This window comes from Physella acuta, unplaced genomic scaffold, assembly GCF_028476545.2.
Source record: "Physella acuta isolate Inbredline_101_S28 unplaced genomic scaffold, ASM2847654v3 ptg002548l, whole genome shotgun sequence".
NCBI lineage: Eukaryota > Metazoa > Mollusca > Gastropoda > Physidae > Physella > Physella acuta.
Window position 1 is genome coordinate 2,413 of NW_026734015.1, and position 25,158 is coordinate 27,570.

Below are 25,158 nucleotides of genomic sequence, written 5' to 3' on the forward strand. Positions count from 1 at the left end.
GGGGGTAGTAGTTGACTAGGTGTGTGTGTGGGGGGGGGGGGGATTGAGTAAGTGGGGGGGGGGTAATTGACTGGATGGAGGCGGGGGGTAATTGACTGGGTGGGATGATATGGGGGGGGGGGGGAAATGTCCTGCTCCTCATTTTTAGGAGTCTATATTTGAGTGAAGATGTTGTGCGTCTCGTCTTTAGAAAAAGTTTATTTGGTAGGTGGCTGAAAAAAAAAGGTGGAACGGGGGCACTTAAGAAGCATTAAAGGACTGTAGTTGATTTGTAGCTTTTAAAGAAGAGGGGGTGTGGTTCGTTGAAGGCAGAACTAGCGACGGTAACGGTTACCTGTCGTTCAAACAATGCCAAGCCTGTCTGCTATTTACCACCAGCTGATACCCTCATAAAACTCGAGTTCGCCGGTCACGGTGGAGAGGGAGAAAACTTCCGAGCAGGTAAATATAACTTATCTGCCCTTGTCTAGCTGAACAGTCGTGTCTTGAGGCTGTACTGCTGTTTGCCAGTGTAAGCTGTATCTCCCTGCTGTCCTGCTGTTGTAAGCTGTATCTGGCTGCTGTACAGCTGTTGTAAGCTGTATCTTGCTGCTGTCTGATGGTGTAAATGATGTCTTGGCTGGAGGAAATACTGGGGACAGAACTCTTAAGACCTGACAAAACTGTCGTCCAAGTGAGCTCCCTTGTTGACCATGACGTCATAGGTGAGTTGACACAGATTGTTACCAACGTTAAGATAAGTCGTTAATTTGATTTAAAACCCAGCTAATGCTATTGCTAGTATCCCAACTTAAACCTTCAACTGTCAGTGTGTAGGTGTAGGTACTAATTTAACCCCCCCCCCCCTCATTCTTCTACTGTAAGCTTTTAGGTTAAGCATACAGGTAAGCACAGGGTTAAGTTACATATCAATATCATACAATGCGGAACTTATGCTCGTACATTTTTATATTCATGCCATGTTATATGTGTGTGTACTGTATGAGTGTAGTGTGCATGTGTACTGTATGAGTGTAGTGTGCATGTGTACTGTATGTGTGTAGTGTGCATGTGTACTATATGTGTGTAGTGTGCAATATGCATACTGTGTTTGTATTTAATAACGTAAAAGATAAGCTGTGTTTTAATTCACCACTGTATAAATGCCTGTTTAATAAACCCTAATACACACCGACAGTTGAGTTTTAAAACAAACACTGGAAGAAAAGAAAAATATGGAATGTTGAACTGCATAAGGAAATAAATAACGTCAGAATTTTAATACGCTAAGGCTGCGTTATCTGGGCCGCATAAGTGATCAGATACCAGCTGAGTCTGCTCGTGACACGGTGTGTCGTAGCGCGTGACACGGTGTTGTTGTAGCATGTTACATGGTGTGTTGTAGCATGTTACATGGTGTGTTGTAGCATGTTACATGGTGTGTTGTAGCATGTTACATGGTGTGTTGTAGCATGTTACATGGTGTGTTGTAGCATGTTACATGGTGTGTTGTAGCATGTTACATGGTGTGTTGTAGCATGTTACACGGTGTGTTGTAGCATGTTACATGGTGTGCTGTAGCCTGTTACATGGTGTGTTGTAGCATGTTACACGGTGGTGTTTGTAACAAGTTACATGGTGTGTTGTAGTATGTTATGTTACGTGGTGTGTTGTAGCATGTTACATGGTGTGTTGTAGCATGTTACACGGTGTGTTGTAGCATGTTACGTGGTGTGTTGTAGCATGTTACACGGTGTGATGTAGGCATGTTACATGGTGTGTTGTAGCATGTTACATGGTGTGTTGTAGCATGTTACACGGTGTGGTTGTAGCATGTTACATGGTGTGTTGTAGCATGTTACAATGTGAGTTGTAGCATGTTACATAGTGTGTTGTAGCATGTTACACGGTGTGTTGTAGCATGTTATGTTATGTGGTGTGTTGTAGCATGTTACATGGTGTGTTGTAGCATGTTACAATGTGTGTTGTAGCATGTTACACAGTGTGTTGTAAATAGTTACACAGCTTGTTGTAGCACTTTACATGATGTGTTGTAGCATGTTACAATGTATGTTGTAGCATGTTACACGGTGTGTTGTAGCACGTTACATGGTGTGTTGTAGCATGTTACACGGTATGTTGTAGCATGTTATGTTACGTGGTGTGTTGTAGCATGTTACATGGTGTGTTATAGCATGTTACACGGTGTGTTTGTAGCACATTGCTTGGTGTGTTGTAGCACACTGCATGGTGTGCTTTAGTGAGACGCAATTGTCCACATATATCAACAACTAAAAAATCGTAAACTAGCAAATCATGTCATTATATTTAACTATTGGCTTAAATCAATGGTTAAAAATGATGAAAGATACAAATCGCAATGCTTAAATTATAAGGGGGGGGGGGGGGGGGGCGGGGCTTTGACTATTTTTTTTTGGGAAAAAAAAATCAAATCAAACTCCATGTCTTACCTAATTATGATTTTGTCAAATGCATTAAAATTTAAACTATTCACCTAGTCAGGGGGATCCAATATAGTTATGTTATCAAATTCTCTTTTATTTGTAGAACCTTTTAATTAAAACTCCCACCCCCCTGCCCCCCACCCCACCTAGGACTATATTTCTCCGCGGACTGGTGCCCACCGTGTGGGAAGTTCACCCCCACCCTGATGCACTGCTACCAGCAAGTGAGGGGGAGAGGCAAGAGATGGGAGATAATCTTCATCAGCTTAGACAAGGATGAGGAGAGTTGTCTCGCCTACCACAGTACAATGCCCTGGTTAATGCTGCCGTTTCACTCCCCACTCAGGGTAAGTCTGACGTGTCACCAGGCATCTCCCCGGTGGGGGGGGGGGGGGGGGGGTGGCAAAAGAGTCTACCGCTCTCCCCCCCCCCCCGAACTAACTGGAATTTATATGGAAAATATATACTTTTAACAGTGTCCGCCCCACCCGGAAATTTTAGTCCGCAACTCCCCCCCCCCCCCCCAAAAATGTCAAGTGCCCCCCCCCCCCCCCCCCCCCCCCCCCCCCCCCCACCGTAAAAAAAAGTCTAGAAGAAACACTGAAGCTAATCATTACACATGATGCTGTGTGTCTACAACCTAAACATAACATCATTCAGATGTTGCTTTGGGTTTATACAAATTGTGTAAGGGCCCTCGGGAGACATTTTCTAGTACATGTGTGTCTGTGTGGAGGGGGGTGGTAGTGTGTGTGTGGGGGGGGGGGGGCATTATCTCATAAGACGGCACCCACCGACTGTTCATTTTGGATCTAGGACAAGTCCCCCTCCCCCCTATATAACTACTATCTCCCCGCACAAAAAATAACCACTGTCTCCCTCCCCCTCCCTCCCCGTCAATTACCAACGAGGACAATTATCTACCCCGTTGGAATACATATTATACATATTATCTATCACAATCCATCTCCATATCCCTAATCCTAAAAATAGGGTTGTAGTTGATCTGGGGCATATTGAGGCAGGGGAGATGGGTATCTGTTTATTTTTTGGGACAATAAATCAAAAATAAAACTCACCGACAGTTTTTAATATCAGATAACATTTTTTTTTAAATTCTTAATTTCAAACTATTTTATTTTGTAATAATAGGAGGTCTGTGTAATTTGACCCCCCCCCCCCCCCCCACCCCCCCCCCCCCCCTCAACGAATCACACACACGCCTTGACCGCCATAAACATCACGTGATCCCCGTGTTAGTGTGACAGCTCCCTGCCCGTCAGGCCGTTGTTATTGAAATTAATTTATGTTTGAAGCCACAAGGTCGCCAGAAGTAGATATATCCACCCCCCCCCCCTTTTTTGGTCGTCTTAAATTAGGCTCGGGGATGTAATATGTACACATACACATTCTCATACACATTCACACACACTTCCGCACGCACACAAGAATGCACATTCGGGGAGGGGGGGGAATATTGAATCCCCCCCCAACGATTTCCTGCCAACGTCACTGTTAGTAACGCCTACCCCGCAACTGGGTGATGTCACCTTTCCTCAACACCCACAATAGTGCAATTGGATGTCACACCCACCCCGGATGGGTTCACCACGTCCCGTGTGATGTAGGCCTATTTGCATCGTATAAAGCACGGGTTCCCAACCTGGGGGTCGCGACCCCCAGGGGGGTCGCGAAGGTCTTTCTGGGGGGTCGCCAACTGGTATACTAAACCTTAGTAATTTGAAACAAAACATAAATATTTAGAAGAATTTTTGAAATTCGGCTTCATTAACATCACTGGAAATGTAATAGAGAAGAAACACAGCGCACTGTACAAAGTTGTTCTCAGTCACGAATCTATGAAATATTCAAAACTAAAACGTCATTTGAGACTAGTCATTCGAAACACACCAAAAAATATATGGAGTTCTTTCGTCGGTAAGAAGCTAGTTTCAAACGCCAGAGACTTGATCGAACAGGAAGTTTTCACCAGCATTAGTGCAAGCATCAAATGAAGTCGCGATAGAAAATGCCAAGCAAAAAAAAAAAAAAACAATAGGAGAAAATCTCATCTAACGCTGCATGTACGTAAATGTTAAATAACAAATTTTTATTGAAATTAAGCTTTCACCATTGTTTGCTTTTCAAGTTGATAAATCAACAGACGTGAGTTCGTGTTCGCAGTTGCTGGTCTGTGTCTATATTCATGCAGATGATAACAAAGAAGAGTTGCTTTTTTTGTGAAGATAGCATGGAGAAAATAAATACCTTTTTTTAAACTGGATGATTAAAATGTTTTAGAACGGCTGTTGGGGTTTGTACGGAGGGTGCGCCATCTATGTTTAGCTCAAAATCGGGCTTTCAAAAAACAGAAAAGATTTAGCTCCCTAACCACTGCCCTAACCAATCGACATCAAGAGTCCATTGCTAGTATAAGTCGTAAATTATATAAAATCTGGAGCCTTCAAAGAACTGAGCAAAAGCATTAATATAGATCACGAGGTTCTGCTCTTCTACACTACAGTACGCTGGCTGTCAAACGAAATGTTGTAAATTGTGTTTTTTAATTAAAATCTGAAATCAAATTGTTCTTGGAAGTGCAAAGGAAACAAGACTTTTTGGTATACTTAAAACGACATTTAATGGTTGGAGAGAGTATCATACCTAGTAGATGTGTTCGAACATCAAGATAAGTTTAACCTGAAGCTTCAGGGAAAATGAACGAATATTATAACTTTCCATGATAATCTCGGTGCATTTTTATCAAAGCTGCAAAATCGGTAAAGAAAATAAATCTAGGAAATATTGTAAATTTGAGAAACTCTGCTGTGTGGCAGATGACTCTGATTGTGAGATAATTAAAATTTGAAAGAAGCGATTTCTGGGCATCTTGAATCTCTTGAAAACGAACTACATGGCTATTTCTCTGAGCTGAAAAAAGAAGAATCTGCATTTACGTATTACCCATTTTCTTCTTCCCTTGATGTTGCCAGCATTTCCGATGAATTACAAGATGAATTCTTTGATTTGCAGAATGATTCCGAGTAAGATGAAAAACTGCAGACACAATTTTGGTGTAGTATTCACCATTCATACCCAAACGTAAAATTTATTGACTTTTCGAGACTATATTTTCAACACTATTCTTCGATTAAAAACAAATTAAGATAATTATAACGACATAGGTTGGCGTTAACAAATTTTTTTTTAAATTAAAAACTTAACCACGAAGGTTTAGTGAATAGTATGCAATTTTACTCATGCTATCAAAACAGTTATCAAGATTAGTTCATATTGAAAGTCTACTAGAAAATCTTATTTTAATGCTTATTAATTTCCATACTAATTTCGGCTTTTTAATTCAATGGGGGTCGCGGGTCACTTACTTTTTCTAAAGGGGGGTCGCCACTCTAAAGAGGTTGGGAACCACTGGTATAAAGTATAAGTTAAGCAGGCTTTCTAGATTGTATTTCCTGTTAGGGATTTAAGATTGACAAAAAAAGAACTTTAACCTTGAACAACTTAACTCTAACATCACACTCTAAATATGTACGGAGATGGTCGAGTGGTTAATGTGTTGGAGTTAAAGTCCAATAGGATTTTCCCGCGTAGTATCGAACCCTACTCTCGGGGACCTAGAGAGCTTGTAGTGGTTGTTTTTTTGTCAAGTATTTAACGTTTGTCTCAGCCCTACAGGCTCAAACAATATTGAAATATTTAATGTCTTAAAAAAAATATATTTCTCCTAGTTACTTCCCCTTAGTGAAAAGAATTTAATTTAAACAATTAACCTAGTTACTTCCCCTTACACTAACGCATGTTCAAATATTTAACTTAGTCGTTTCCCTTTATAAAGAAACTTGCAGACCAATTTTGTATTTTCTAATTTTTTTTTTAAATCATGCCAGGAACCAATGCCAAACAAGTACTCGTTGATTGGGATTCCAGTTTTGCTGTTGTTAGACCCTAAGACAGGGGGACTCATATCGGACACAGGGAGGGCACTCGTGACTCAAGATCAAGATGGGGTGAACTTTCCCTGGCAGAAAACATAACAGCAGACAAATTCGGATCAGGAGAGACTTGTTCAGCCTTCAAAAAGGTCTATTTGGATAATTAAGGAAGTATTCGTCAAGTTCGATTCTCTGTACTAAGTTCCAAAAGCGTCGAATATAACAAAAAAGAAATTCGAAGAGATCGCCTAATGACATGTCAACGTTTCTAGATATTTCTAAGTTCTGTGAATCTACACAGGCCGGCTGTACAAAGTGACCAACTATTTATAGCCAATATAATATTTTTAAAATTTGTGAACAGACGTTTGTGCTAGGCCGTGTAGCTTTTGCCCACATCCGTGCCCACCCCTTCTCCCAAACTTCACCTGACATTGCTCTTCAAACTTGAGCGTCCAGGTGTTGTTAGTTATTACCCTACCCAGGTGTAATTAGTTAGTACCCCCCCCCCCCCAGGTGTAGTTAGTTATTCCCTTAGTTATTCCCTTACCCTAAGTGTAGTTAGTTATTCCCCTACCACTAGTGTAAATAGTTATTCCCCTACTCAGGTGTAGTTAGTTATTCCCCTACCCAGGTGTAGTTAGTTATTCCCCTACCCAGCTGTAGTTAGTTATTCCCCTACCCAGGTGTACTTAGTTATTCCCCTACCCAGGTGTAGTTAGTTACTCCCCTACCCAGGTGTAGTTAGTTATTCCCCTACCCTGTGGATAGTTAGCTATTCCCTTAGTTATTCCCTTACCCTAAGTGTACTTAGTTATTCCCCTAACCCAGGTGTAGTTAGTTATTCCCCTATCCAGGTGTAGTTAGTTATTCCCCTTCCCCATGTGTAGTTAGTTATTCCAATTCCCCATGTGTAGTTAGTTATTCCCCTATCATAGGTGCAGTTAGCTATTCTCCTCCCCCAGGTGTAGATAGTTACTCTCATATCCCAGGTGCAGTTAGTTATCCCCCCCCCCAGCTGTAGTTAGTTATTCCCCTACCCAGGTGTAGTTAGCTATTCTCCTCCCCCAGGTATAGTTAGTTATTCCCCTATTTACTTACTCTTAACCCTATTTACCGGTTAGACTAATTGTACGCCTACAGTTTTTTTTTTTACTGTGGGTCCTATTATATTTATGAAAACTATTTTATTAAAATATAATAGTATTGACATATCTGTGGATTGTTCATATTTTTTGAAACCTTTGAAATGACGTGTTGTAAATAAAGTCTAAAATGTGTAATAGTAACATTATAGAAATGTAACAATACAGCATTCACCATTCTCCGGGCACGCTTCACACCATGTAGCCTAAATACCTGAAATTAAGTGGAAACTCTCGTTTAACTTTAGGTAAACATTCCAATATAGGCCTCCTTGATTTATATGTAACGGTTCGTTTTTTTTTTCATTGCTCGCACATTAATTTCAAAAGATACTGGATCTGGTTGTATAGTGTACTTAGTGTAATGCTGGCAGATAAAGTCATCCACGATAAATGCTGAGGCGTAGCGAGGGGGGGGGGGGGCGGGGGGGGGCGGACCGCACCGGTGACACCTATTAGGGGGGTGACACCAAGGCAAAAAAAATAGCAAAATAAATAAAGGAAAAATTGAGGGGGGGTGCAAACCGAAAGTTTGAGGGGGGATGCAAATCGAAAGTTTGAGGGGGGGGGGGTGCAAATCGAAAGTTTGTAGGGGGGGGGGGTGCAAATCGAAAATTTGTCCCCGGGATGGGTCGCTACGCCTCTGGGGGGATGACACCGGGTGACACCCGACCTCACTACGCCACTGGCCCCAATCCTTATTGTTGTTGGGGAAGAAACACAAACGAATTTCAATTAATTTTCAGAATTGCTTAAAACATCTAATACTTAGCTTTAACACCTTGCTGCCAAATGCCAATTGTATGCCAATTGTATGTAAGGAATCGATACCATGTTCTATAAATAGAAGATTACGCCGATAAAACTAGGCCAAGCTGTTTGTTGTGTTTCCATCTCAGTACACGACACCAGTCGGCCGTGCTAGCTACCGTGCGGTGTCTACTAGACTTAGGATCAGTGTTGGAATATTTGAAGATGGCTTTAGTCAAGCTGTTGGGGGACAAGGTTGTGGGCAAGAATGGTCAAGTGGATGTCTCCTCCCTCTCAGACAACGATGTTGTTGGTGAGTACTGTCTGTGTGTCCTGTGCGACGAGATGCACATCACTAGGTTTCGATGTTTATTCCAGACTATTTTCGCCGGGGGAGGGGGGGGGGGGGGGCAGACTACATTTTTCGGGGGAGTTGCGGACACTGGTAACAGTATATGTTTTCTATATGAATTTCGTTCCGGGGGGGGGGGGGGATGTGGGGGCATGCAACCTAGGCCTCATGCAGCATGTAATGTAGGCCTCATGTAGCATGTAACGTAGGCCTCATGTAACGTAGACCTCATGTATCATGTAACGTAGGCCTCATGTAGCATGTAACGTAGGCCTCATGTATCATGTAACGTAGGCCTCATGTAGCATGTAACGTAGGCCTCATGTAGCATGTAACCTAAGCCTCATGTAGCATGTAACGTAGGTCTCATGTAGCATGTAACGTAGGCCTCATGTAGCATGTAACCTAAGCCTCATGTAGCATGTAACGTAGGCCTCATGTAGCATGTAACGTAGGCCTCATGTAACGTAGGCCTCATGTAGCATGTAACGTAGGCCTCATGTAGCATGTAACCTAAGCCTCATGTAGCATGTAACGTAGGCCTCATGTAGCATGTAACGTAGGCCTCATGTAACGTAGACCTCATGTAGCATGTAACGTAGGCCTCATGTAGCATATAACGTAGGCCTCATGTAGCATATAACGTAGGCCTCATGTAGCATATAACGTAGGCCTATGTAGCATATAACGTAGGCCTCATGTAGCATATAACGTAGGCCTCATGTAGCATATAACGTAGGCCTATGTAGCATGTAACGTAGGCCTCATGTAACTTGTAACGTAGGCCTCATGTAGCATGTAACATAGGCCTCATGTAGCATGTAACGTAGGCCTCATGTAATGTAGACCTCATGTAGCATATAACGTAGGCCTCATGTAGCATATAACGTAGGCCTCATGTAGCATATAACGTAGGCCTTATGTAGCATATAACGTAGGCCTCATGTAGCATGTAATGACCTCATGTAGCATATAACGTAGGCCTCATGTAGCATGTAACGTAGGCCTCATGTAACGTAGACCTCATGTAGCATATAACGTAGGCCTCATGTAGCATGTAACGTAGGCCTCATGTAACGTAGACCTCATGTAGCATATAACGTAGGCCTCATGTAGCATATAACGTAGGCCTCATGTAGCATATAACGTAGGCCTTATGTAGCATATAACGTAGGCCTCATGTAGCATGTAATGACCTCATGTAGCATATAACGTAGGCCTCATGTAGCATGTAACGTAGGCCTCATGTAGCATATAACGTAGGCCTCATGTAGCATGTAACGTAGGCCTCATGTAGCATATAACGTAGGCCTCATGTAGCATGTAATGACCTCATGTAGCATATAACGTAGGCCTCATGTAGCATGTAACGTAGGCCTCATGTAACGTAGGCCTCATGTATCATGTAACGTAGGCCTCATGTAACGTAGGCCTCATGTAGCATGTAATGTAGGCCTCATGTAGCATATAACGTAGGCCTCATGTATCATGTAACGTAGGCCTCATGTAACGTAGGCCTCATGTAGCATGTAACGTAGGCCTCATGTAGCATGTAACGTAGGCCTCATGTAGCATATAACGTAGGCCTCATGTAACGTAGACCTCATGTAGCATGTAACGTAGGCCTCATGTAGCATGTAACGTAGGCCTCATAGAGCACATAACGTAGCATGTAACGTGTTTACTGTGTTATACCGTGAGACGTGTGTTGTTTTATTTACGTGTCGTAGCCATGGAGATTCGACAAACTGTGCAGGTGCATCAGTCAACAATCAAGTCGAGTTCGATATCGATCTCATCTATTGTTTTGTCTAAACTATCTGCATTAGTCATGTAGTGCCTAGATAATTACTCCTTACTGTAACGTACAGAGCATGTTTAATGGTAAGGTGTCCATAATTTCAACGATGTGGAGTCACTGTGACGATGTGGGCCTAAATATTTGTAAAGAAATTTAAAATAACGGAGGGAAATATGTGTCGTTCTCCACACCCCCCCCCCCCCCCGTTAGTATGCTGAGATCTACGGCCTTAAGTTAGGTATAAGAGGAGTGTCTGTTGATGCGTGACGTGTAAAATACGATGAACGTGTGGATGTGTGGGGGGGATGTAGGTGGGTGGGTGTGGGTGGGTGGGTGAATATGTGTGGGTGGTTGTGGGTGGATTTGTATACAAGTAGAACAAAATTACCGGGGAAAATTTTCATTCCACTAGTAACCTAAATACAAGACGTTTTAATAAGCAACGCGTTGATCAGCCGAGTGTGTCGATCATAGGCTAGCACTCGTGTCCAACTATTTCAGCATTCAATGAATAACTACCCTAAATAGTTTCAAAATATACAATAATGCAGCAAAAAAATATTTTATAGACACTGTCCTTCCTGATGACATTGTATAAGCAACCTCTACTGTCTAGGAATGGAAATAAACCTAGTGAACTCGCCTAAAACTTTTCTTGTAGGCCTATATTCGTTTATTTAACAATAAGGGTCGTAATAGCGGAAAGCGCTTTCGATGGAAAAGGGCTGTAAAAATGGTAGGTAAGTTCGGCGAAACCGCTTGATTCTTGAGGGGCGGAAAGTTCTTAGATTATGCTGCTTATGGGATTATGATATACAAGTATCAAATTCTAACGTTTTGTTGTGTTTTTTTTTTTGATAAATCGGAAATAGAGTATCACCTCCTGTTTAGAGAGATAACTTAAAAATGAATTTAAAAAACATACGTGTAAAAGATCTACTGCTTGTAATTGGAATGTCTTGCCCTCAACTGAGACTGGGTATCGAGAAATATACCACTTCCGGTTAGTTTAAATCATCAAAAAAGTCGAGTGACACCAATACCTACAATATAATACAGTTACATATAAACTTTTGTCCACCTAAAGATACTCAACTAATCGTGTTCACACACCATATAGAAAAGATTACACAAATGTTTTTACTACTAGGGAAAATGAAAAAGATAAGTGTACTAATAAAGATCAAATTGCTTCGTTTCTTCAGGGTTCAATTTTTGTTTTCCCCAGGTTTTTACTTCTCTGCCCACTGGTGTCCCCCTTGCCGTGGGTTTACGCCTGTTCTTGCAGAATACTACACCAAACTAAGAAATGCTGGGAAAAAATTTGAAGTGGTCTTCGTCAGCTCTGATAGTGATGAGGCGTCGTGCCAGGAGTATTTCAACAGCATGCCATGGTTGTTGCTACCGTATGAGGAAAGGGATACAAAGGTCTTAGACGCATTTTTCATGTATACACAAAGCTAACCTACCCCGACCAGTCACGCTACATTCTGTTGTAACATTTTACACAGCCACCATTATTATTACTTACATCTTGAAGAGTTCCCAAAGTATACACACTTTCAAATGAAATTGCAAAAAAAAAAAAAAAAATCAATGTCGGATTGCATACAAAATAAATAAATCCTGGATTTAACGAATTTTTTTTTAAATAATCATATATATATATTATTTCTATTACAGGATGAACTAAGTAATACCTATGAGGTTAGTGGTATCCCAACACTTGTCCTGCTAGATGCTAAAACTGGGGACATCATCTCTACAGATGGTGATGAGATTATTTTATCAGACACAGATGGTGACAAATTTCCATGGAAATAAAAAAAAATAGTTGATTAATTTTTCTAAAAAATGTAGCTATTCATTAATTATAACAGGTGACATGTATTTTCATTTTTTGCTTAGTTAGCAATAAGTTCAAGACACCTAGGTTATAATTTAAGTACTTGTTAGTGTTTTTAAATATTTAGTTTGAACACTGTTAGTATGTGTAATGCTTACAAAATTATTTACCTAGATCTGAATTACCACTTGAATAATGTAATGTACCTGATCATTACATCAGATTTAACAATCGGATGTTTCGTTATAACGCAGCATTTTATTGTGATATGTAACATCATATCAAGTTTATTTATTATATACTTACAATATTTTTACAATATTTTTAGAATGTTGATATTATTTCTGAAACAATATTTTATGTACTGGAAGCACAATGTTTTGTTTTGTTTATTATGAATAAAATTTGATTTTTGTATGAGGTTCTTGTTTAAATTTGATAGACATAAAAACTTTCTAAATCCCAAAAATTAGACGTTAAATCGTATTATGCAGGCAGTAAATGGCTAGTTAATTAAAATAAACCTGCCTTTTCACTTTAAATCACTGCCAATATATTTATTTAATAAGAATTTTTCAAACATCAAATTAACATCAAGCTTGCAGATTTACTTACTCTACATTAAAAAATACCATTCCTAAACCAAAATCTTCAGATCGAATTGGTAAGGATATATAATACTAAGAAATAAGTACATGTTGCTAATTGATAAACGCAAACACATAGATATAGATCAGGTTGTCTTCTTTCGAGCCGATAAGAAATTAAACTGTTATAAATGGTTTCCATTGTAATTCCTAAAAATAAAGCCAGTCAAACCAGTAGTAGCCATAGACCAGTTTTAATCAAGTTTCAAACCAAATTGTACAACGAGAGATTGGAAGTTAGCACAATCTTTGATATAAATACTAGAACTTATGTATGCCTACTGGTAGAGTCCACGTATTTTATAAACTTTATTTCCATTAGAGTAGGTTTTTATTTTCAAAATTTAAAGTAGTAGCTATAAGGAAAAGTAGAGTTTTGAGGCCAGTACAACTTTATGGCTTGGAGACCTGGAGACTACATACAGTCGACTACAGTCGTTCACAAATAATGTCTAAGACAATTCCTTGCCTTAAGACAAAATGGCCAAACAAAATGTCCAACAGACATGAATTGCGGCAAACTACCAAGCAACGACCGACAGACAGTGATATTGTAACCCGCAAATGGAAAAGGACAGGGCACATCATGAGAAGGGAAAAGATCAACATCGCTAGGCAAGCGTTGGACTGAAACCAGGGGAGAAGAAAAGAAGGCAGACCTAAGTATTCTGGAGACAGTGGAAGAAGAAGCAAAGGCCCTCGGCTAACGTGGGCTCAACTAAAGAGAGATGCCCAAAACTTGGTTCGGTGGAGAGGTGTGGCTGCAGCCCTTAGCTCATTAAGGGCTTTACAGGATCAGGTCAAATCAAGTTTAGTTGATGGACGGAAATACATTGGGAGAAAAGCGTTAATGATGCTATTATAGAATATTCCAATCTACTCATTGAAAAGATGGCGTGTAGTTAAGGCGTTTGAAAATAAAATATCCAATGGGATCTTCCGGCTTGGTTAGAACTTTATTCTTAGCACCGCGTGCTTATCGCGTCTAATGTTTTTTTATTTGGTCAAATATTTAACGTTCTTTGCTTTCACTTAGGCTTCAAACACAAAAAGGTTAAAAAAATCAATTTAATCAATTCCTATTATTGAAAGAAATCTATATTAAATATTTAAATAGTTACTTTTCTTGCTTAAAAGTGCTTAAGCTATTCACACTCCTTTATTTTTAAAAGCAGTTTTCACATTTAACATTATTATAAATTGAGTTTTTTTCTAGTGCCCCTTTCCGTCAAATATGCCAGGAACCAATGCCAGACAAGTACTCGTTGATCGGTGGCGGAACTAGAAAAAAAGGGCCACCCCGCAAAAAAATATTTTTGGGCCCCATATATATATATATATATATATATATATATATATATATATATATATATATATATATATATATATATATATGTATATGTATATATGTATATATATGTATATATATGTATATATATATATATATATATATATATATATATATATATATATATATATATATATATATATATATATATATATATGTGACCTAGGCTAGTTGCATCTTTCCTGTTCGCAACGCCAAATGTGACCTTCCCCGAGTCTATCATGCCCGACAACGCCAAATGTAACGAGTTGAACCACTCATGCTACACAACATCGACTACAGTAGAAAGACTCGAAGATGCAGGTTCGCTATTGATCCTTTTATTACATGAATCAAGAAATGCTTCAATATAACACAATGAATCAACAGAAATGTTTCACAATAATAGTCTGAATCAACTGACCCCCTAACAGTCCTCACTAGGCTTCATATAACTGAATCCACATGTCTATTGTCCTTCTTAACACAATATAACCAACTTGAGTATGTCACACAGACTGACTGATCTAAAGCGAGCGATGAAGATGGAAGAGAGCTCGCAAACGGGAAGAGAAGAGCAGAGCCCTGCCGTGCCCTCCTATTTATGCCTTGTATCCGTACTCGTCCCCGTACTTGTATTCCTCCGTAATCGATACTTGTACTCGATCTCCGACCACCAGTTGCGTAGTTCAAACGTACAGACCGTAAAATAACATCTGCGTCCTATCCATCAAAGCCGACAGGCCGTCTGAATACCGTTTCCCAAAATAGCACGCGCCGGCTTTGAGGTTGTTATCAGCCCGACCCAATAAGCTACCTGTTATCGGTTGCATCAGACCAACACCGTGTCTCGGCTTCTCGTTCGTTATCATTTGTAACTGGTAGTTAGGCCTACCCCAGTTACATCCACCCCTGCTTTTTTGTGTGTTTTCAACCACAAACAACGCCTGGCAGGTGCACTCCTCCAAAGTCAATCGCACAGTCGTAAAAAAAAAATCTATTGTTCCACTCACTGTCCACGACGTTCCATTCGTATACGATTGACAGTTCTACCTATTTCACATATCAACTGTGTCTACACCATCTTTCTGAGACACAAAACAGTTCTAGAATTCACATCCACCCTTTCCATTTGGTGCCTTCACCAGTTCACTTCTATAGCTCTTTGAACAGTCTGTTTTCATACCAGCGCGACCATGAAAGAATTGATGGTTGCTGACAAAAAATTTCGTATTCCTTCTGTTCCTTAAACTTCTCCGCGGACCACTTATCTGATGGTCTACTGTCTCTCTGCTTCTGGAAGGACCGGGATCCTCATTGTTGCCGGTATCCTCCCCTTGCGTATCGCTGTTGTTCTGTTGATGGTGATATGGTTCCGGAATGGGTATGTGACTTTCCGTTATAACTTCCGGTTCCCTAATTGTCTTGGGTTTCTCTGTGTGTAACTGCTCTTCTTGCCTATTCCAATATTTCTTTAATTGAGCAATATTCGCCCACCGATCCGGTTTGGCGTGATCGATGGGTCTTATCTTAAAGGGGCCACCTGCTGCTTTAGGCATCTCCACGACTTGCCATATCTCCTGTCCCCAGAGATCGTGGATTTTGTTTCTGCCTAACGGGTGACTACGCAGTAATACCCTGTCATTCAGTTTGAGTGGCGGGTCCTTTGTCTGTATCGGCGGTTCCCTTCGCCGAGATTCATGTTCTAGTCTTTCCTGTACTACCCTGTACATTTCTCTAATTCTTCTCATATGTTCATTCACATATTCCAGTGCGGTGTATGAGCCAGTCATACTCTCCTTTTTTCCTAAGAACAAATCAAGAGGGAGTCGAGCCTCTCGTCCGAACAGCAACATGTATGGCGAAAAGCCGGTTGTGGCATGGGGTGTGCAGTTGTATAGATATACCAACTCTGGGAGAAAATCAGGCCAACGTTTTTTCTGTTCAGGTTCTAGCGTACGCAGCAAATCATGCATGCTGCGGTTGAACCGTTCACACTGTCCGTTTCCTTTCGGATTAAATGTGGTTGTTCTAGATTTGTTGATCCCGTAGTGGCTGCACAGTTGGTTAATTACTTCTGACTCGAAAGCCCTTCCTTGGTCAGAATGTAATTGTCTTGGTATGCCATATTTGATGAACCAATGTTCTATTAAGACCTTTGCCACTGTTTTGGCAGTCTGATCTCGCGTGGGCACCGCCACCGTCCATTTGGTGAATACATCAGTCATTACCAACACATGTTCCGTCCCATCCGATGATTGCTCCAACGACGTAAAATCCATAGCCACAATCTCTAGTGGTTTTGTCGCTAGTAGGTGTCCTGATGGCTGTCTCAATTTGACAACTGGCATTTTCGCATGCTGACACCTCACACAAGCCTCACAATGGCGTTTGACCTCCATTTCCATATTGGGCCAGTAACCCCTCCGTCGTAATATTTTGTGGGTTCTGTCCTGACCCTGGTGTCCTGCCCTGTCATGTGCCAACCTTAGCACTTCTTCTCGTAATTGTCCCGGCACCACCACCTGGTGTATTGTGCCATCAATTTGGTCATGAATTCTCCGCATGAGAACACCATCCTTTATACTGAGACGGTTCCACTGACTCAGTATTTTCTTTGTTTCTCGACCAAATTGTTCTCTTTCCCTTCTTCCTGGGAATTTTTGTTCCTGGACGTATTTCAATAGCGGTTGTAAGCCACTATCCGTTCTCTGGGCATCTCTTATCTTTTGGTGATTAAGGCAATTAAAATCACTACTGTCCATATGTTCGGGTTCCGTGGATATGTGCTCCACCCCGGTCTGCCCGTTCTGCATCACTTGTACCCCATGAGGGATATCTGTTGACGCTCTGACCTCACATATTCCTGTCAGCGTTTCTTCCTCATCACCCGGTTTCTCGTAAGGATTCCTTGATAAGGCGTCCGCATTGCCATTGGACCGCCCCGGGCGATACTTTATCTCTAGGTCAAAGAGTGCCAATTCTGCTGCCCATCGCTGTTCGATGGATCCCAACTTTGCTGTCTTTAGGTGGCTCAAGGGGTTATTGTCAGTGTATACCACACATTTAGCACCTAATAGATAGTCCCTGAATTTCTCAGTCACAGCCCATTTTAATGTCAAAAGTTCTAGTTTCATGGCGCTGTAATTTGTCATGTTCTTCTCTGATTCCTTCAGAGCTCGACTGGCATACGCAATAACCCTGAAACCTTGCTTTTGTTGTTGTGATAGCACAGCTCCCAGACCTTTAGAGCTGGCGTCAATTTCTAGCCGAAATGGTTTGTCAAAGTCTGCGTATCCCAATATCGGCGCCTCTGTCAAAGCCTTTTTCAAGAGCTTAAACGAGTTCAGGCATTCATCAGTCCATAATTCACCTATCCGTTGTGTTTTACCTTTCTTTTTCTCCTTACTGTGTTTCTTTGTCATTTTGTTTACCAAGTCATGCAATGGTGCGGCAATTTTTGCAAAACCCGGCACAAATTTTCTATAATAGGAAGCAAAACCCAAGAATGACCTGACCTCTACTGTAGTTGTTGGTTGTTTCCATTCTTTAACAGCTGCAATTTTATCTGGGTCAGTGGCGATGCCATCCGACGAAATCACGTAACCCAAAAAATGTACCGATTTCAAACCAAAGCAGCATTTGTCTGGGTTCAGCTTTACTCCTATCTCCCTAAGACGGAGAAACACTTGTTCTAATCTTTTTAGATGGTCCTCCCAAGTTTTTGAGTAAACTAGAATATCATCCAAATACACCAACATTATTTGAAATAGAAAGTCACTCATAGCACTCTGCATTACTCGCTGGAATGTAGCAGGTGCATTAGTTAGACCAAACGGCATACGGGTCCACTCGTACAGTCCCAGTGGAGAAATAAATGCAGTTTTATGTTGATCGTTGGGGTGCATGGCCACTTGGTGGTAGCCACTAGCCAAATCCAAGGTAGAAAAAAATCTTGCTCCTCCCAACGCATCAAGACATTCATCAATACGAGGCAAGGGGAATGCATCCCTTCTTGTGATATTGTTCAATTTCCGGTAATCACAACACAGTCTTATCTCCCCTGACTTCTTTTTTACCACTACAATCGGTGCCGCATATGGGCTCGTACTGGTTGTAATAATTCCCTTTTTTAGTAGATCGTTCAGGTGTGCTTTCACCGCAGAGTAGTGACTTGGTGGCAATCTTCGATAAGGTTGCGCCACCGGCTTGTCTTGTAGTAAGGGTATCTGGTGTTTTATTACTTCCGTGTACCCCAAATCACCCTCATACGAGGCAAATATATCACTGTATTTCTTCAGCAATTCATTTAGTTTTGGGTCCTCAGTTTGCGGGAATGTATATGATCGGCCATCCTGTTTCTTCACCTCGGCCGTCACATTGACCGACCTAATTGTTACTTCATTACTGCTGGTATTGATCAGTTCGATGCACTGTGCCGACCTTTGTACCTCGACGTTCTGTGGTACTCCTACCAGAGTATTAGGCGGTATAAAAATTTCTTCATCCAAAACATTTGCTACCAACCCTTGAACTAGTCCGTTTTCCGCTGATGTGTATGTCCGCAGTAACACGACGCCTGCCCTCAGTGCGGCGCCACATGGTTCTATCATCACATCACCATTCACGCTTCTATCACCAATTTGTAATGTGATTGCCTTGACCGTGTTTGCCGGGACTGCTGTCCTTCCTCTGGTCTTGGCAAACCTGGCCAACCTGGATCCCCGACCTGGTGTGGTCGATCCGACAATATTTGTAAGAAATTCTGGCAACTGGCCAAGAATATTCATGCCCAATAGGCAAGGTATATTTGACACATTTGTCTCTAGGTTGTGTTTCGTAACGAACACCCCAACCTGCTTCAACCTATGTCCTGCCACCACGACATCCGCCAGAAAATAACCACAGTATGGAATGGTTAGTCCATTAGCTGCCGTCAGGCGCATGCATGTGTCAGACCTCAACCTATGGTCTTTTCCTTTCATCCATTTGGTGTAAAAATTTTCCGTGATTGTCGTCACCTGGGAGCCTGTATCCACAATTGCCTTCACCGCGATGTCCCCAATCGTAATCACCATTTCGGGACAGACTCCCATCATTTTGCTTCTTGGGCCATACCCTCGCCCCTCTGTAGCCTGGCCCTGCCTTACAGAGGACGACCGTTTCCCTGGCAGTACCGTGCCATATGTCCGGGTTGTGAACAAGACAAACAAATTGGTCGACCGTCTGCCGTCCATTGGAGTGATGGCTTGGCAGGACGCGGCCGTCCAACCCGTCCCTGTTTTGTCCCGTTCTTTTCCTGATTCTCAGCTGTTGACCTGCTTTCTAACCTCTCCAAGCGTTGGTCAACCTTATCTAGGTGGGCCAACAGTTGAGCCATCATGGTCTCCATCGTGTCGGCCCCTGTGGGTGGGGATTGTCTCTGTTCAGGCACAGAGACTTTGTCCACCGAACAGTTCGATTGGTCCTCATCCTCGGACCTGCGGATCGCTGAGTTCCTGACCTGAAGGAAGGTCAACTGCGGTTCTTTGTGGACCTCCTCTTTCAACTCTCTTCTTAGGATCGGGGTTGCCAGCCCCTCAATGAAATGGTCCCTCAGTAGGCGTACATCAATGTCCGGTATTTTGCCCTTTACCGAATCAAAGGCCCTGTTCATCCGATGTGAGTACTCCATCACACCCTCCGCCAATCTCTGCCTCAAGCCTACGAACCCTGCTAGCAGTTGCGATCCCGACCGTCTCTCCCCAAAGGTCTCCATAATCAGATCCAGCACCTTATCTGGATCTGATTGGATGGTTTTATCGTGGCATTTGACCTCTGCCCTAACCGTCTCTCCTATGCTGCCCATCAGCAGTCTTAATCTTTCCTCTGGTGACATGCCTCTCGAGGCCCAGGCCGCTTTGACCTCTTCACTGAACCTGTTGGTTAAAGTGGGATCACCGTCCCCGTAAAATTTGTTAATGTGGGACTCTCTGGGTAGGACCACTATATGGGTCTGCTTCTCGTCCAGAGTAGACATTTTATTCCGTAAGTAAAACAAAAGAGTTCTTTCTTACCGTGTGTATATGAAAAATTTTTCCTCGATTTTCACAGTTCCTGAATGTCCGAATTCACATACACACAAAACACAGTTATGCACAAGGTTGACTATGGGTGCCTTAAACGGCAAGTCTAGTTTAATTCATCCTGCTCGACGACGCCAAATGTGACCTAGGCTAGTTGCATCTTTCCTGTTCGCAACGCCAAATGTGACCTTCCCCGAGTCTATCATGCCCGACAACGCCAAATGTAACGAGTTGAACCACTCATGCTACACAACATCGACTACAGTAGAAAGACTCGAAGATGCAGGTTCGCTATTGATCCTTTTATTACATGAATCAAGAAATGCTTCAATATAACACAATGAATCAACAGAAATGTTTCACAATAATAGTCTGAATCAACTGACCCCCTAACAGTCCTCACTAGGCTTCATATAACTGAATCCACATGTCTATTGTCCTTCTTAACACAATATAACCAACTTGAGTATGTCACACAGACTGACTGATCTAAAGCGAGCGATGAAGATGGAAGAGAGCTCGCAAACGGGAAGAGAAGAGCAGAGCCCTGCCGTGCCCTCCTATTTATGCCTTGTATCCGTACTCGTCCCCGTACTTGTATTCCTCCGTAATCGATACTTGTACTCGATCTCCGACCACCAGTTGCGTAGTTCAAACGTACAGACCGTAAAATAACATCTGCGTCCTATCCATCAAAGCCGACAGGCCGTCTGAATACCGTTTCCCAAAATAGCACGCGCCGGCTTTGAGGTTGTTATCAGCCCGACCCAATAAGCTACCTGTTATCGGTTGCATCAGACCAACACCGTGTCTCGGCTTCTCGTTCGTTATCATTTGTAACTGGTAGTTAGGCCTACCCCAGTTACATATATATATGTATATATATATATATATATATATATATATATATATATATATATATATATATATATATATATATATATATCATCGTTGCTGTGCTACTGTCATCGCCCGCTCTTGTTAGCGAGAGGAAAATCCCGTCTTAGTCGGCATTAATTTTAAAAATCTAGCCCGCTCATGTTTATATAAACGTGAGCTGTGTCATTGTGAATTGGTATAATCTTGTCAGCAGGAGAGATATTTTGCAACATCTATTTATGGATTTTTGTACTTGCAAAAAGTGTAAAAGTATAAACAATTCTAAAAAGTGCAATTTATTTTTTTATTAAGTAATTTTAATTACAAACAAAATTTACAAACAACATCTTCTGAAACAGTCCTCAAACACACCTCGTGACACCAGCTTTCACACATAGTACACCCAACCCAGTTCATTAGACTCCCATTTATACATTTTTCTTTTGCTACTTCTTCCAATCCACATTCACATTTCACATTCTCATCACAGTTGACCTCCTCGTTCATCCCACAAACAACACTGGCACCCATGTTCTCATCATCATCATCCGCACGCTCAACGTCTGTTTTCCGTTTTTTATAATTTGTATTTTTTATCAATTCTGTAATTTTGGCATTGTTGTCACCAGCAGTTGAGTTTTTTTAAAACATCGATATTTTCCCAAAATCGTGTCTAATTTCGGTCAAAATAGAGTATTTTAATCAATTCCTATTACAATGTATTAAAACAGTTTTCTAAAACGCGAAAAAACGTCTAAAATTCTTTTTCAAACATTGCTTTTTTATAGTGTGACTTCACATCTACCCCCCCCCCCCTCCTCCCCCTCATCACACATCGTCATAAAATTACAGACCCCCCCCCCCCCTACGAGTGTGACGTCATTTATGGAAAACCCCAAATAACACCACCACCAAAACCAAAAAATTCAGATAAGTTCAACTTGGTTTTAAAAATATTTGAAGTAGGCCCATAGCTTACGATATAGCACGAGCAACTGATAATATCGGTGACGTAACTTTATTTTGTTGTATCCAAATGATGTAGGCATTTCCTTGTGCTTAGATTTATATGGTAAAAAAAAAGCTAGAAAAAAATCGTAGGCGGCGGCTATAATACAAAATTTCTATGCAACAATAGAAAATATGTTTGCGGCGGCAGCGGATCCGGGCACGGCGATCTTCAAAGACGGTAAATCAGGCGGCCTCTGCGTTTCACACAAAAGAAAGAAGTTGATCTGTCGTCGGCGGTATTTCATATATATATATATATATATATATATATATATGAAAATACGTAGGCATACATAGAATACTCAATTCGGGCTTGTTTAAAATTTGAATATTTTTTAAAAATTAAAACATGTTAAAACAACACATCATTTGTGTGAGTGCTATTAGTCTGTTTTGAAATTCTCTGTTTTAATGGCTGGCATATTGCTTCTTTAACTATAAGTCGGTCAAGAAAATTATTTTTTTAACTATAAGAAATTTATTACGGTCGGCTTTGGGCCCCTAAACGACCTGCCCCCCCCCCCCCCCCCCGCATTGCGGGGTCTGGCGGCACTGTAGTTCCGCCCCTGAACTGAATAATTTAGTCTACTTCAGGGGTCTCCAAACTTTTCAGTCCGAGGGCCGCATTAACTATCAAATTTCAGTTCGGGGGCCAGTTTCTTCCAGACATGTCTTTGATTTTTTTGGGCAAAGTTCCTCAGCCAACACCATCTAACGTTTTTTCCGTGGTCAAAAAGATATCCGCGGGCCGGATGAGAGGACCTCGCGGCGCGGGCCGTAGTTTGGAGACCCCTGGTCTACTTCATTGCAATATATAACCATTCTGAGAGAACCAAACAGAAAAAATTTAGTCCAAACTCATCATAAGTGACGTTGATTGGGATTCCAGTTTTGCTGTTGTTAGACCCTAAGACAGGGGGACTCATATCGGACACAGGGAGAGCACTCGTGACTCAAGATCAAGATGGGGTGAACTTTCCCTGGCAGAAAACATGACAGCAACATTACTCGGATTAGCAGCGACAAGTGCTACCTTCCCATCGTTAACAGAGATATTTTAGAGCAACCTTTTCGATCGTTCTTCGTTTTTAATTTTTTTTCGGAGGGGGGGGGGGGGGATTTCCTCCAACACAATGTTGTGTGCTATGTGGCCCGCTGACTTCAGCCCAAGGCAGCAGTTTTTGATTTTAAGGCTTTATCCTCTAAATGGGTTGACGTTCCCTGCTGACGGGCCTCAACTATCCCGGGTTCCAAACTCGGGACTTCTGGGGTTAGCAATGTGCTCTTCCGCCCGACCATGCCGTCCCCTTCAACCTAAATATTTTGTCAAGATTCACGATGCTAATAATTACACACGAAAGAAATTCCATTATGAATTGACTAAGTACTTGCAAATTCCTGTCAATCTACACAAGAAAAGAAGATCATTTAAAACACCAAATACAATTTTTAAAAACTTCTTTGAGCAGAAGGTTAAATAATGAAATCTATAAACGTCCTTATAATATTATACAGTCCCAGATTTACGCTACATCGGATAAAAGGTAATTGAACTGACTAACCACCACCTCACCCACTGAGTTGACACAGTAGCGTAGCGAGGGGGGGGGGGGGGGGCGGGGCGGGGGGGACATATGTCCCTGGACGCCGACCTTAGGGGGCGCCAAAATGGGTTGGAAAAATAAATTGAAAGGTTGAGAGGGTGGAAATTAAAAGTTTGAGGGGGGTGCAAAGCGAATTCTTGAGCGGGGGGGGGGGGGGGGTGCAAATCGAAATCTTGAGGGGGAGGTGCAAATCGAAAAGTTTGTCCCCGGGCGCCGGGAAGGGTCGCTACGCCTCTGAGCTGACATTTCTCTTTAGACTTCAGCATCCAGGTGTAGTTAATTTTTTCCCTTCCATCTATAGTAGTATAGGTGTAGTTAATTACTCAACAACCTGCTTTGCAGGATGCGGGCATGTAGGCCTACGGTGCTGTTTGTTAATTTTTTTACGTAGGCCCCTGTTATTATTTATGACAAATATTTTATGAAATAATATTAAATTAATAGTTATTGACAGATCTGTAGTTTGGTCAAATTTTAAAACGATTAACTCGGGTGTTTTATCTCTAGAAATGTCACAATTACAGTGTTCGCCATTCCACGGTCTCACCCCCTCACCTTTTAGCCTAAATAGGTCCTACCTGGATATAAGTGGAAGCTCTAGTTTCACTTCAGGTAAACATTCCAATATAGGTGTACTTGATTTATATCTAACGTTTTGTCTTCTTATTGCTTGAACATTAGTTTCAAAAGCACAAGATCTAGTTGTAGCCTACTCAGTGTAATGCTAAAAAATAATAAAGTGAAACTCATCCCCCCCCCCCCCCCCCCAAACTTCCTCGTTTATTAATGTTTTTTAAAGAAAAGAATCGCGTAGAAAAAAAGAAACACGCATCAAATAAACCCCAATAACTGTGTGTGTAATAGCGCAAAAAGCTAGGACTTTAGGAAGAAAACACTGATTAATAATTTTTTAAGGTTAATTAAATATCTAATTAAGTAATATTTTATGTCAAAATGCTATTTCATCAAGTTTTGACCCAAATTAAAGATTTTAAAGAAATCGGTTAGGAAGAAGTGATCTTTAAAGAAAAATCGGAAATAGCGTATACTCCGTCAGGTAATCGGAAATCGCTCAAAATTTGAAAGAACAAAAAAATAAGATTGTAGATCTATACATACAATTTCGCCCACCTAACTGAAACCGTACTTACTTTATCGGTATTTTAGAACACAGAAATCTAGTAAAGTACGACTTCCTGTTGTTATTTTTTTTTTTGGAGGTCACTCAAAAATTGAAAATAATCCTAGTATAAGATGTTATAGGGCAGGTAAGTAGGTCAATAAACAGTTATATGGCTCATGCAGGTTTTATTGAGCCGTAGAACTGGTTGGTG

The 25,158-nt window shown here is 41.4% G+C and overlaps 1 protein-coding gene across 1 annotated transcript; it reads left to right on the forward strand.

Annotated features, from left to right (window-relative positions):
* Positions 1-530: 530 nt before the first annotated feature.
* Positions 531-12,708, forward strand: LOC131933549 (nucleoredoxin-like). Its single transcript, XM_059290273.1, has 6 exons — positions 531-704; positions 2,595-2,791; positions 6,353-6,494; positions 8,390-8,605; positions 11,674-11,873; positions 12,129-12,708. The coding sequence occupies exons 1-6, from the start codon at positions 608-610 to the stop codon at positions 12,267-12,269; spliced, it is 993 nt and encodes a 330-aa protein (XP_059146256.1). The 5' UTR covers positions 531-607; the 3' UTR covers positions 12,270-12,708.
* The last annotated feature ends 12,450 nt before the right edge of the window (positions 12,709-25,158 follow it).